The sequence below is a fragment of the Pogona vitticeps genome, chromosome 3, assembly GCF_051106095.1.
Source record: "Pogona vitticeps strain Pit_001003342236 chromosome 3, PviZW2.1, whole genome shotgun sequence".
NCBI lineage: Eukaryota > Metazoa > Chordata > Lepidosauria > Squamata > Agamidae > Pogona > Pogona vitticeps.
In genome coordinates this window covers 212265006-212279023 of record NC_135785.1, presented here as the reverse complement: position 1 = coordinate 212279023, position 14018 = coordinate 212265006, and the positions used below count along the sequence as shown (strand labels likewise).

At 40.2% G+C, this 14018-nt stretch overlaps 1 protein-coding gene across 2 annotated transcripts; it reads right to left on the bottom strand.

Moving 5' to 3' along the window:
- Window positions 1-2435: 2435 nt before the first annotated feature.
- HSPA13 (heat shock protein family A (Hsp70) member 13) lies at window positions 2436-12946 on the bottom strand. Of its 2 annotated transcripts, none has more exons than XM_072994043.2 (5): window positions 12778-12946; window positions 11421-11761; window positions 8970-9183; window positions 8173-8340; window positions 2436-6196 (listed from the first exon to the last, which is right to left on the bottom strand). In XM_072994043.2, exons 1-5 carry the CDS (start codon window positions 12800-12802, stop codon window positions 5517-5519), a joined length of 1428 nt encoding a protein of 475 aa, XP_072850144.2. In that variant the 5' UTR covers window positions 12803-12946; the 3' UTR covers window positions 2436-5516. The 2 variants fall into 2 exon arrangements, with proteins under 2 accessions (XP_072850144.2, XP_072850143.2); XM_072994042.2 differs by lacking the exon at window positions 12778-12946 and adding an exon at window positions 12259-12721.
- Between the last annotated feature and the right edge of the window lie 1072 nt (window positions 12947-14018).

Here is a 14018-nt window from a genome sequence, read left to right as displayed (position 1 = left end):
GGACAGGGAGCCCAGTGATTCCACTGACAGGCCTATTAGTGAGTATTTATGGCTGTGAGAAGACTAGTTTGTGAGGTAGGCTATTGTCCTAATCAGGAGATGTTTGATTAATGTGTTTTGTTGATGCTTGTGGATTTCAATGGCTTCCCTGTGCAGTCTGACGTAATGATTGCTGGTGTTGTCCAATATTTCAGTATTTTGAAATAGAATTTCATGTCCAGTTTGTTCTATGGCATGTTCAGCTACTACAAATTTTTCTGGTTGTTTTAGTCTGCAGTGTCTCTCATGTTCTTTGATTCTGGTGTGGATGCTTCGTTTTGTGGTTCCAATGTATACCTGGCCACAACTGCAAGGTATCCGGTATACTCCTGCAGTGTATTTCTATTTCAAAATACTGAAATACTGGACAACACCAGCAATCATTACGTCAGACTGCACAGGGAAGCCATTGAAATCCCCAAGCATCAACAAAACTTCAACCGGAAGGAGGAATGTCTGAAACTCAACAAAACCTGGCTCCCAGCTCTCAAAAACACAGAGTGCAAAAGGTCAGCGAACTCCACCCAGCCACAAGGTCAGGGGATTACTGCACACAAAAGACCAGCTAATGACACCCATCAACCACAGGGACAGATAATCTCCCCTCCTTATCAAAACAATACATCCACAACAAAACACATTAATCAACCATTTCCTTATTAGGACAATAGCCTACCTCACAAACTAGCCTTCTCACAGCCATAAATACTCCACCCACTCTCAAGCCTACCCAGAGCACAGTTTGCTGTCCTCTGAAGATGCCGGCCACAGAGACTGGTGAAACGTTAGGAAGAACCACTTTCAGAACACGGCCAAGAAGCCCGAAAAACCCACAACAACCTTTAGATCCCAGCCGTGAAAGCCTTCGCGAATACATTCTCTAGTGATACTTGGTTCTCAGAAAAATGTGTAAAAAACTGCCCTCTTTGAAGTTATAATGGATCTTCAACCAATATTTGATTGATCTCAGCCATGCCTGAGTCGCCACCATATTTTGGCCTGTCTCTAAAGGGTTGCGTATGGCAGACAAGTTGGTACTGCCAGAATTTTCTGCAGGAACATAGATTGGATTTGCTCTAGGGAATGATCCCAGGCCTTTATCCATAGAGGTATGCCATATAGCAGCTGTGGAATAATCTTTGCATTAAACTTTTAATGCAGGCGGTACATATCTATTTCCTGTATTATAAAAGAATCTACGGATTGACTGGTTAAGTACCCTTGGCCCGCTGTATTGCTGTTTTACAGTGTAGGACCCAGCTATATTTAAAATGAAACATAATGCCCAGATACCTGAGGTATTTAACCTGCTCAATCTTTCTTCCTTCAAAAATCAACTTGTGCAATTTCCATCATTTTGCGAATACCACAGTTTTAGACTTTAACATAATTGAGTTGTAAGTTATTATTGGCTACAAACTTGAGGCATTTGTACATCAGACATTTTAAACCAAGTTTGGTACGAGATACCTGCATCATCTGTGTACAAAAGTAAAGGGAGCTTCGTAGAGCCAATTTTAGGAGGGTGGCCCTCAGTTTCCAGTAGGAAAGGGGCTATGTCATGCAAAAACAAGTTGATCAGGGAAGGCGCTAATAAACAGCCCTGTTAGACCTCTCTGTTGGTGGATATCCGGTCAGTTAAAATCCCTGAGTTTGAGCATTTGATTTGGCAGGAGGTTGTAGAATACAGTATCTTAATAATAAATATCAGCCTTCTATCAATTGAGAGGTTGGCTAGTTTGTTCCACAGTTTTACTTGGTCAACTGAATCAAAGAGTGGATCTAAAAAGGCTACAAACATGTTAGATTTGGCCTGCTTTACATATTTATCAGACGTGCTGAGGTGAAGCAGTGATCAAGGGTGGATTTCTGTTTCCTAAATCCCGCTTGTTCTGGTCCAATTATTGCCATCTGCTCTTCCCAAGCTGTCAGCTTACTTACCCCCTTTTTAGCCCTGCAGACCAGATGGGGAAGGTGGGGCACCCCCCCTGCGCTTGTGCACATACACAAAGGGCAGTGCAGCGCTCATGCAGGCACACGCAGTTGCACGCAGGCACAAACAGGTTGTGTGTGAGGAGTGCATGCAGGGGTGACGTCTCTCTCCGGGCCCCGGACCAGCGCCAGCTGCAGACCGGGGGGGTGGGGACCTCTGTTTTAAAGCACTGTTGTGCAGTGGTTTGATGCCAGCTGTTAAACTGATTTTAGAGCTCAAACTATTCCATTATTGAACTTCATGTACTTTTATATGAAATAGATTCTAAAATGAATTAATGTTAAGGATTCTCTTATGCTGTTGAGCATCATGAGAAGATTCTTATTCCGTATACCTGGATATCCATCAAAATGGATGCTAGTATGATGTGAATGGGATATATTATTTTAAAATAAACACCAGACACTGTAAAAGCTATTTATTCAATACAAAAAATAAATTTTAAAATGGAGTGCCCAGGAAAAAAATATATGTATATGCATTTTCCATTCAGAAAAGCTGTTTAACATTAGTCCGCATCCAGCTTGTCCATTTTTTCTGTCATAATGGAGAAAAAACTGTAGCAATAGCAAAAAAAAAAGTGACACACATCACTTAGCTGACCCAAAATACTAGGACTGAACTGACAGAATATAAGTAAATGTCTTGTTTTCATGTATGTCATGATGTAGACAGCTGCATAGGGCAGCTTGATGACATATGCATGATCCTTTTTCCTTTCAAGCTGGTGGTACAGTAAGAATATTTTCCTGTATTCCTTTTGTGTGAAAAATAAGGTTTTCAGAGGTTGCTACTCTGAGCAGTGCTCACGGCAACTCTTTTACTATTCACCAAATGAATCTCAGTCTCTTAAGAGCTGTTCAAGTTTTACTGCAGGAACACACCCACAAGGGTGATATTCTATTACAGCTGAATCTCATGTTTATTTAATCTTTTACCTGTATTTGTGTTGTTGTGTTGTTTAGCTTATGTTTGATTTGTTTCACAAGGGAAGGTTGTAGCATACTTTAAATAAAGAGATTACATATCATTAAGACTAAAACCATGAAACAGAACAAATCCTTCGTGCTACCATGAGCAAAAAGTGATTCTTGGCATATTAACGTATGGCAGCATTGCTACCTATTTTGGAGACAAGAAAAACTTGCCTTTTGTTGGCAAAATTATAGAAGGATTAGCGCTTTATCACTAATTTTGCTTCAATTTTTTATTAAATGCAGTTTAGTGCTGCGTCTGAATTATAAATGGGTTAATCCCACCTGTGGTGTGAAATACAGATGGAAATGTGTAGCCCTCCAAATACTGTTGGACGGGAACTCCCATCAGCCCTCACCACCGGTTATGCTGGCTCAAGCCGATGGGAGTTGTAGTCTAATAACATCCAGAGGGTCACACACTCTCTATCTCTCATCTAAAAGGTAAAGCTTCAAAAGTTTAAACTTTATAGCTCCAATCCTGAGAACTGTTAAGCCTAACATAATGCTCTCTGAAATGGTTTGCATTTTTTCATCAACAGCTGATAATCTGCAAATAGAGATTTGAATTGTTATAAACTAAAACCATAAAACTAATGTCCTAGTTCTTTGAAGTATTTGGTGGTCATACCAACAGCAACATAATCTGTTATACCTGTGCAAAAATGTGGCACATGCAAAATACCCTTTTCTATGATGAACATGTCCTGGCTATCTCCTCTAATTAAAAAAAAACTTTTGAGCATCAGTGCCACTAAAATGCCCTCCATGTACTTAAGTTTTAGCAATCTGATTTAGGTAACGATGGTAAATTTTGCTTACATGCAAGTCATTCTTTTTTGACAAAGCACCAACATAGACTTCATATGTAAACTAAACTAAGCAATTATAATTAAAATCCTTGTAAGTGCTTCTACAGTTATGTTGATACAATTTTCTAGCCACCACAATCAAGAAAACTGCTTATGGCCATATTTTAGAGTGCCCAGTGGACATATTTGTCTAAGTGGAGAAATACCCAAGAACGCTTGGCATTGCTTGCATGTATAGTCCAACACTGCAATTTTAATATTTTCTTTTTTGACAGTAAGGATTAGAGAGAAATCCCTAGGTTGCACACTTGAAAGCAAATCTAAAATAAACAGTAAATGGTGAGATGTTTTCTTCAATACTAACAGCAACAGCTGGAAAATACTAATATTATCATTAGCAAGCATGGAGGATTGTCTTTTCAAAAATCACAGAATATTTCTCTCTATCAAAGCATTGACTGAATATGCCACTTCAAAGGATTTTTTTTAAAAATGGAATGATTTAAAGCTGTTTTCTGAAATACATAAACAGACAACTAAAACATGGATAGTTATTTGCATTATGGAATAACTAGTAGTATCAAGGCATTAAAACTGGAAGTCAACCATTAGGCCAAGGTTCATACACTGACTCTTTTTGAAGGATTAGTCCTAAATATGGTTTAGAGCAGTGGTGCATAACTCATAATCTTCTAGATATTATTGGTGTACAACTCCAGGGCTGATGTGAGTCACAACTTCTGTAGAGTTACACATTCCACAGCCCTGACTGAGGGAAACATTAACTTCAGGCTCATGCTCGCCCCTTCCATTTACCTCAGGCAGGGCTTTCAGCTAACCTTCACTACAGCTTACTGAAACAAACCAGTTTCAAGCAGTGGTTTATACCCTAAAGCCATAGTTACAATTAAGTACAGTTTAAAAACTCTATATAACACTAAAACTGCATTTAAGTGAGAATGGAAAGCAAAACCTTGCATCCTCCATGCCATGGGACAGGGGAGTGTATGAGCTCAATGCTCATGTATAATAACACTAACCAGTAGCTTAGTATCACAACCCAACTACGTCAAGTCCAGATTTCTAAGTGATAGTGTCCATTTAGCATACCCATTAGCATCTTTCCCTAATGGGGTATCCCCACAGAAAACCGTTGCCTCTTACGGTCTCAAAGTAGGAAATATTAAGAGGTTTAAAGCAGTGATAATTCCCCATATGTATTAATGAACACATTAGACAGGGAATTTTGATAACAGGATCTAAAAACATTCAAGCTTGAATGCAACATTGAGAAAAGTGCTTTCATACACCATTTTGATGAACTTTTGCATTAATACTGCTATGTGCCAGACCAGGCAGTCAATACATGCTCCTGGGAAAAGCCAGGATCCAATGCCAACACTATCTCCATCATTACTCTAGAACTAATTCATTCCATTTTCAAGTAATGAAGTCGTGAGGTTTGTTCATTATTAAAGGGGTTGAGTGGAATGAAATTATTACACTCCTGAATGCTGGCTCTAAGTGAGAACATACTTTCCTCCAAATCAAGAAGAAATAAAGAATTTCTTATATTTCAGATGTCTAACCCCTTAGAATAGAAAGAACAGACACTGAATGGTCCAGTACCATGCAAATGGAATTATGTTTGGACAAACAGAATTTTGCGTAGTTATTGAACTGAAAGAACACTGAAGCTCAGTCAAAATTTCTCTTTCGTAAATGCCTGTTTGGGATTTCCACAGCACTAACTTGAAGAGGCCAAGATCCCCCAACAATTCCTGCTTGGATAGCTACCCCTATTACCACTGCTAGGTCTGGATCAACAGACGTGTTGGGTTTTTTCCCAAAAAAATCTGTAATAACTTTACGTATTCTTGGAATTCTAGTGGAGCCTCCAACTAATACAATCTCATCTACTTCAGTCTTGTCTAGATGTCCATCCTTCAATACCTGCTCAATGGGCACAAGGATCTTCTGAAAAAGGTCCTCATTTAATGTTTCAAAGAGTTTCTGAGAAATTTTGGTTTCAAAGAGAACATTTTTCCAAATATTGCTCTGTGTTTCTGAAAAGGTTTCCTTCCTACCATCTTTCATCCCAGGTTCTATTTCTGATGGGAAATTCTCATGTTTGCTAGTTATTGTGTTCTCTTCTTGCAAATGTTCATGTTGGTCTTTCTTCTCTGGAATCGTAAGAGAAACTCTGATTGTGGAAGAGATGTGATTTGTCAAGTTTAGTTTGGCAGCTTCTACAGCCTGTCTGAGTCTGTGTATTTCTTCCTTCTTGGACGGTAAAGAGCCATACATGTGGAAGATCTCATTATAGAGATACTGCATCAACCGTTGATTGAAATCCTGTCCCCCAAGTTTGTTGTTACCTAAAGGAAAAAGAAACAGTGTCAAAAATATACAGTATTGTGGGGCAACAGAAGATGGAAAAACAGAGATGCTTAAGAAACAGATCTCAGTAAGCTACATCTTTTCAGAATTGAATACTCTTAAAGGCTTGCACAATGTTTATACCTGTCACATATTCAACATGCCCTCTGTTTTTATAGGAACTGGCTGACGTAAGAAACAGATTCATTGTTCCCCTAGCCAAAGGTGCCTGCAGAAATCATTCTGTGAGTTCTATTAATGATATCTATGGATTGCTGATGATAGTTTTTACACTATTTGGCAACACAACCTTCCCACCAGTCATCATAATAAGGTACTGAAGAGAGACAAATAAAGAAATAACAAACTTAGGATTTGCCCTCCCCCCTTCTCCCATGGATAGTCATACTCCTAGTAGGCTGCTGCCAAGTGCAAGTGAACTGTAGTTTATGCAAGGCAGCTCTATGAAAGTTATACAGAGCCTAAGGTACAGCTACATGGGCTGATTTGGAAATAATTACCATCAAAATGAATGAAGTATGCTTTCAAACAAATACATTTAAAAGCAAATTGTAAATGGGATACACGGGGGGAAACGAGAAACGTGCTTTAGTTGTTTAGCAGTAAGCTCTACTTCATTACTTCATCACAGGATCAACAAATACACAATTTTTGTCACTTTATGGGCAGTGATCAAATCTAGGCTTTCACACATGACTGGCTCATAATAACAATATAGCACATGCAGCACTGTCAAGGTCAAAAGTACAACGCTCAATGACCTCACAGCACTATAAAACTTTACAACACCCCTTGGTAGTTTTGCTCTGTGGTTGTCCGTCAAAGTTGAACATTTATCCCTGAAAGGGTTAATTCTAGTATGACTCAGACAACCTTTTCTAATAATTTCAAAATTCATCTGGGTATCAAGATATAAGTTGCTTCATTTTTGGAATGATTCCAGTTAACATCAATTGGCTATTTCTACAAGCTTTATTCATCTACATTGCTTCTATGTTCTATACTCATACAAAATACTTCAATACTTTCTCTCGCTTCCTTTTCAGTTAAGAGCAACAGCAACATGTCCAGACCATTGCCGGATTCAGAGCTGAGCAGACCTACACATGATGACGCGACTCGAGCTCTGCAAGCAACAAAAGCTGCAAGGCATCACAGATGGATGAAGTCCAACCAGAGGTCATCCACTGGACTACTGAACAACAGAGAAGAGCTACATCCCCCATGCTCAACTGTCAGCGGGAGGATGTCAAGGTCTGAAATGTCATATGTACAGAGTGCTAAAATGATTAAGGCAAATGTAAAAATGTAACCCTGAAAATGTACATTGTGCTTAACAAAAAAGAAATTTGAATAGCTGTGCGAAAAGTCCCTGCATGAACCTCAGCTAACTGTCTTCAAGCTATGATAAAGTAAGGTCAATGTAAAATAACAAAAATAATGTAAGGCAGAACACTTGTATCCTTCTCCCTAAACTGAAGTGCAATGTTTTTCCCCGTGGATTTAGTTCACACCATCTCCTGAATATCATCTGAGAGTGGGAGACCTGACTTGACTCTTGCATTATCTCCTTACAGAATTTTGCTGCTGACAAAAGAAACCTGTAATTTAACTTTAAAACAAGGCTCATGTGGAACCCAGACCTTATTTTCAAACTAAATAGTGCTTCCAACAGCGTTTCAAATGTTTTCACTTGAAGACACATATTCCCCACCTATCGTGGTAAATGGTACCCTTTTTTGATTCCATATTACCAAATTTCCCCAATGAAGAGGCATATAGGTGGAGCCTACATATTGCCCATCCTTGATCTAGTTGTAAAGTTAATCAAATAATGTGCGAGCATATGGAAAAGACACCAAATGGGTTCAGAGTACTAGAACTGCAATCTAAACTGTTTCTGAGTGTTTCATAAACAAGTTATGCACTAAATTAAATTAAGGCTTTTCATTACCTGCCATAGCACGTGTCAAAAACATCCCTCCTTGCTTGTTCAGCAGAGAGACATCTAATGTGCCTCCACCCAAATCTACTACCAGAACATTGGACACATCAGCCTTGTGGAGACCATATGCCATTGCAGCAGCTGTGGGTTCATTAATTACTCGCAATATTTCCAGTCCTGAGAGAGAGAGAGAGAGAGGTATGAATGATCATTTATTTGTTATCAATTGGTCAGATATTTTCAACACATCTCCATTGGGATTTTACTCCACAGTAGGTGAAATCACATAAGTCTGAGTGGCAAATTGAAGCTAATTAACAAAGTGACCAAGTGCCAGTCACATGGCTGGCTGCATAACTGGCTATACAAATAGCAAGTGGGCAGCTCTCCATTAATTAGCTGTAATTTGTTGCCATGACATGCAATTTCTCTTACTCCAGAGCAAAATGCCTATAGTATTTTGGCCAAGATGCATTCATATGGTGTAGTAGCCAATGGTTTTATACAAAATGCAATGAATCCATGGAAATTGTTGGCCCTTTTTAAAACATGTCTGCTTTTTGCAACTCTTTCCTTCTTGGGTAACAAGCTAAGTTCTAGCTGATGTGAACATGGTCTTATATTTACACTCCATTCCACTGCATCCTCATAATTTCAAAATGTTTCATTTTATAGTGTTTGTTGTTCCACATTTTTTCATAGTTTCTACTTGCATTAGATACAATTGTGTCAATACTGGCAAACAATTACACATATAATTGTTATAAAAACTGTGTTTAGTAAGAATACCCAACAAAGTGCATCACCTGCAAGGCTAGCTGCCTTGATTGTATAATTTCGTTGCCTCTCATCAAACTCTGCTGGCACAGAAATAACTGCTTTGGAAACTGGCATTCCAAGATAGTCTTCTGACATTCTTTTCAATTTCAAGAGAAGCTGAGAACCAATATGTTCTGGTGTCACATTATAAGTCTCATTGGTTACAACAGAAAATTCAGCAGCTCCTTTGTTGTTAATTATCTGGAGAGGAGAAAAAGAGAGCTGTAAAATACAGACCTATCCTAAATTGCAACTCTATACATATTGGACTAATGGCAAAAATACCTACTAGCAAGAATTGATTCTATATAAGTATACATCTGACTTTGTTCTTTGCAAGCAAAATTATTTAAATTGGATGCAGAATTTATATTCTGTAAACAGTCCATCTGCTCAAATTTTTTGCAAGGGAGGCAGGGAGATGCCCCTTTGTTATACAAATGCTTACCCATTAAGCAGGATTCCTTTATCATCTGTATAGCATTATCAGATCAATGAATTGTGAGGGGCAGGGGAAGTAATTGGCTTCCACCAGACAAAATATATATGACTAAATCTAGAACCAACCCTTCATTAATTCCTTTATTTTGGTATGATCATGTATTTAAGGTTTATCTATAATAACAAATATTTTGCCTGAAGTGACCTTTCATTACCTGCAACCACAGATTACCATGATGAATAAATTGTAAATTGTTGAAAATCAGTGCAGTAAAAATAGGTCTGTCAGAATCCTGTTATTTATGTCTGGCAATGCAAGTCCAATAGTCTTTTAGTCACAAATGGCAACCACTTAAGAAGTCTGATTTCTTCCTTTTCTCGTCATATATCAGTTGTATGACTCAGCACAAGCATCTTCTTGTTATTATGTGCTGTCAAGTTGGAACCAACTTATAGCAATTCTAACAGGGCTTTCAAAGTAAGTGAGGTATTTAAGGAGTAGTTTTATCAGTTCCACACCACAGGCAAGATTTCATGGCTGAGCGGAGATCTCAAACAAAGCCTCCTGACATCTAGTCCATCACTCTGTCCACTATACCACACTGGGTATCCTTGTTCTTTCTTAACTGGTAGCAATTAACTGTTGAAATTTACAGTGTTAGAGTTATGTTGCTACAAGTATAAAATAGGATTCTAGCCAATTTATATCATGGAACAGTTTACTAATGCAGTTCAAGGATAAAATATGCTTCTCAATTGCACTAAACACTTCTAATCAAAAAGATTCAACTGCCCTATTTCCAGGCAAAAATAATTTTTCAAATGGTTTCAGGTCTTCTAAACTGAAAGGTGGGATGTGGCAATTTGTTATTATTAGTTTTACTTATATAAGGGGTATAAGGTGGTGCTGTGGATTAAACCGCAGAAGCCTCTGTGCTGCAAGGTCAGAAGACCAGCAGTCGTAAGATCGCATCCACACGACGGAGTGAGCTCCCGTCGCTTGTCCCAGCTCCTGCCAACCTAGCAGTTCGAAAGCATGTAAAAATGTGAGTAGATAAATAGGGACCACCTCAGTGGGAAGGTAACAGCATTCTGTGTCGTCATGCTGGCCACACGACCATGGAAACTGTCTTTGGGCAAATGCTGGCTCTGTGGTTTGGAAATGGGGATGAGTACCATGCCCTAGAGTCAGACACGACTGGACTAAATGTCAATGGGAACCTTTACCTTTACCTTATTTATATGCTGCATTTCTCCCAACAAGGGACCCAAAGTGGCTCAGAACATTAAAGTTCACACAGTTTAAAAACAAAATAAGTTAAATATTAAAAAAATTAAACAATATATGATTCAAAACACAATTAAAAGATTAAACATGACAACATCAAAAAGATTAAAATTATCTGCTAAAATGGGTTTCAGGGATTCAGTTATAATTGTTAAAATTAATGATGAACTGACTTGTGAAATGAAATTAAGAAGTAGCTTATCAAAAGCAAGAGCTTTAAGAATATGGAAATTATTTCTGGAATACTTTTTTTGGAATGGGAGAAGGTATACACCAGGAGAAGAATCAATGTGTTTCTGACAAGAAATTGGGTAGAATGAAATGTAAAAATATCAAAAGGAGAACCTAGCCCTGAGGATGAAGGTGGCATGGGTGAAGTAATATGCTTAAGACAAATAAATTAATGTCATACATTGTACAAGCGTTTTTGGTTTGGTTTATGTTGTTTTTAATATAATTTTTTAAAAGGAATGAAGCAGAAATTTTGAGGGGGGAAATAGTAACATGTGAAAATAATAACATGTGATAGGGTTTTGTTTAGTTTCTTTTAATATGGTTTCTTATCTGTATGTTTTATAATATTTTGTAAGCTGCCCAGAGTAGTGGCATGCTCACTAAATGGGTAGGATATAAATTTAAATAAATAAATAAAGTTGTTGTTCCTAAATACCCCTTGGTAACTAGCTGATAACCAAAACGTCCAGATTACCTTAAATGGGTATCTGCTGCTTTCCTTTTCCAGCTCCTCTGGCATGAAGATCTTCCCTATAAACCTCTTGGCATCATACACAGTGTTCTGTGGATTTGCATCTGCCAACTCTAACCCATCATATCCCACATACACATCTCTCTCAGTAAATGATACAATGCTTGGGATGCTGTTATGTCCATTTTCATCTGGAATCACTTTCACCTGCCCTGTGCCAGGAAGAAACACGCCAACCGAACAGTACGTGGTGCCGAGGTCAACTCCAATTACTTTTGGTGTGGGCATAGGTAAATACTGTTGGGCCAGGTATCCAGCTAACAGGAGTGTCAAAATAGCCGAACCTAAAATAAATAAATAAATAAAGTAAAATGTCACAGAACTCATTCCAGCAGGCAAAAATATATTATCTACTTGTTTTACATCAGACGTATTTGACAATCTTCTGCCGAGTCCATTGTTCTCTCTTGCACAAAACAAAAGCTCCTGTTCTCTCTTGTGCAACCAACGAAAGCTCCTCAAGTTCTTAAAAACATTGGCTGCCATCTTTCTGCTCCCTTTAGAACTCTACCACCTCCTTTTCACAGAAACATATGGTGTAATCTACAGATTTAAATAACATTATTTTGATATTCCCACTTTTATTTTCAGTCCCCATCCTTCAACTTCCCTAGCCAAGGGAATCGAGGTGTTCCAGAGCCAATGAGCACAAACAGGTCACCAAATCTCTCTTCACAAACCAAGGGTATATTTCTGATTAGTTATTGCTTGTTCCCGGAAACAAACACCTCAGCCTTTCCCCAGTGTCCGGTGTGGGGCACAAATGGCCTGTGAAACAAACCTCGCATCCTTCTCAATATTTGCACACATCCCTTTTCAAGCAGTCCTGCCACTCGCTTGGCAGTTTCCAGCAAGAGGAAGGCAGACACCAAAGGCTGGAGGTTTTGTGCCCTGACTCTGTCAAACTCCCAAGGACACCAAACTCTTGTATTTGTTGTCGAACAGGTCATCAGCAGAGTCTGCATTCGTCCAAAAGCTCATCTTAGTCTGGCAGGACCCGTCATCTCAGTATGACACGCGGGGTAACCCCGGAAAGGCCACAAACAGAAATTCTGGGGTAGTGTGCCACTGAAACAGGAGGCTCCACCGAGCCCTCGCAGCTACTTTCCAGTCGTGCAGCGTTTCCCTTTGTGTTTCGCGACAGTGAGGAACGGGTTTCGGCCAGGGGAACGAGCCCGGTTGTCCTCTCCCAAAAGCAGCAGCAGCAGATGGGCGGGCGAAAATCCACGCCGCCTCTGAGCAATGAGCCGGGCAAAACCCCCAACCGCGAGCATCTCGCCCATCCTGTTCACACACTTACCCAGCACCGTCATTTCCCCGGCCATCGCCAGCAACCTCGCCCGGGTTCAGCCCCTACGAAACACCGGCGGCCGCAAGCCGGCTTCCTGAGTCGTTTTATCGCTTTGCTGACTGTGCCTTCGTTCCCCCTGAGCAAATTGGAAAACCCTCGCTCCGCGCCAGGCATCCTGGGAAAGGTAGTCTCTCTGCTCGCAGACGCCAGTAGACTCCTGTGGGAAAGGAAACTACAATCCCCATGAGGGAGCGCAGCTCGCAGAAACGCCTCACCGCATTGCGAGGGTGGCCCAAGACACGTCACCCAAGCTGTGCGAAGGGGCTTGTGGGAAGAGGAGAGGCTTCTTGGTGACGTAATATGACGAGAAGAGGCGTTATTATGACGCGCTTCCTGGGGGAGATGATCAGTTTACTTTTTCCTGAAGTGACCTAAACTGGGTAGCGCATTAGCCTGATTGGCACGGTTGTGGTATTAGTTGCTTGCCTTAGGCAAATTGCCGTAGCCTTTCTCCTTTTATTTATTTATTTGGACTCACAGATGGCCCTCAGCACATTACGGGGCTTGAGGCGGGAAGCGTGCTCTTTCCTTTCCACCGATTTGGGTCGATAGTTCGAAGCAGAGCCTCTCGCCAGTTCTTGGACACGGTCGGGCTTGGGCTTGGGCGAATCTCCGAGGCCAGAAACTGCCCCACGCGAGGCCCATTGGCAGGGGTGGCTTTGCTTCTGACTCCTGCTCCAAGTGCTTGAATTGGGGTTCCCATCAGCCTTGCCAGCCTTGGTCAGTGAGAAGAGCGAGGTGGTCCTCCTTCATCGATGACTAAGGAGGGAAAAGGCCCTCGCCCTTGTTCTACACCTGGCGTTGCAGAGGTCTTTTTGTGGATAGGGGACCTTAGTCTGAATTGTCAAGGTGCAGACATATGTTTACATACAAGGCCGCCCAGAGGGTTATTAAGTGTTGGAACAAGACTAGTATATGGGCCCTCTCACCTACACATGGATGCGTAAATCAATAATGTAAAGGATAATAAAAACAATGTTACACATTAGTATATTGTGAGATAGTGGCTACCAAGGAGACAGAGTGAGCCATCCCCTCAAGCGTCTAAAGTAAAGCAAACAGAAGGGAAGGAGGAAGCAAGGAAAGAAGTAGGATCAGAATGGGAAATAGGTATTGAGCGAGGGAAAGATCAAGGGACAGGAAAGTGCTGAAGAAGAGAAAAGAGATTGCGTGGAGGAGAAAGGTGACTC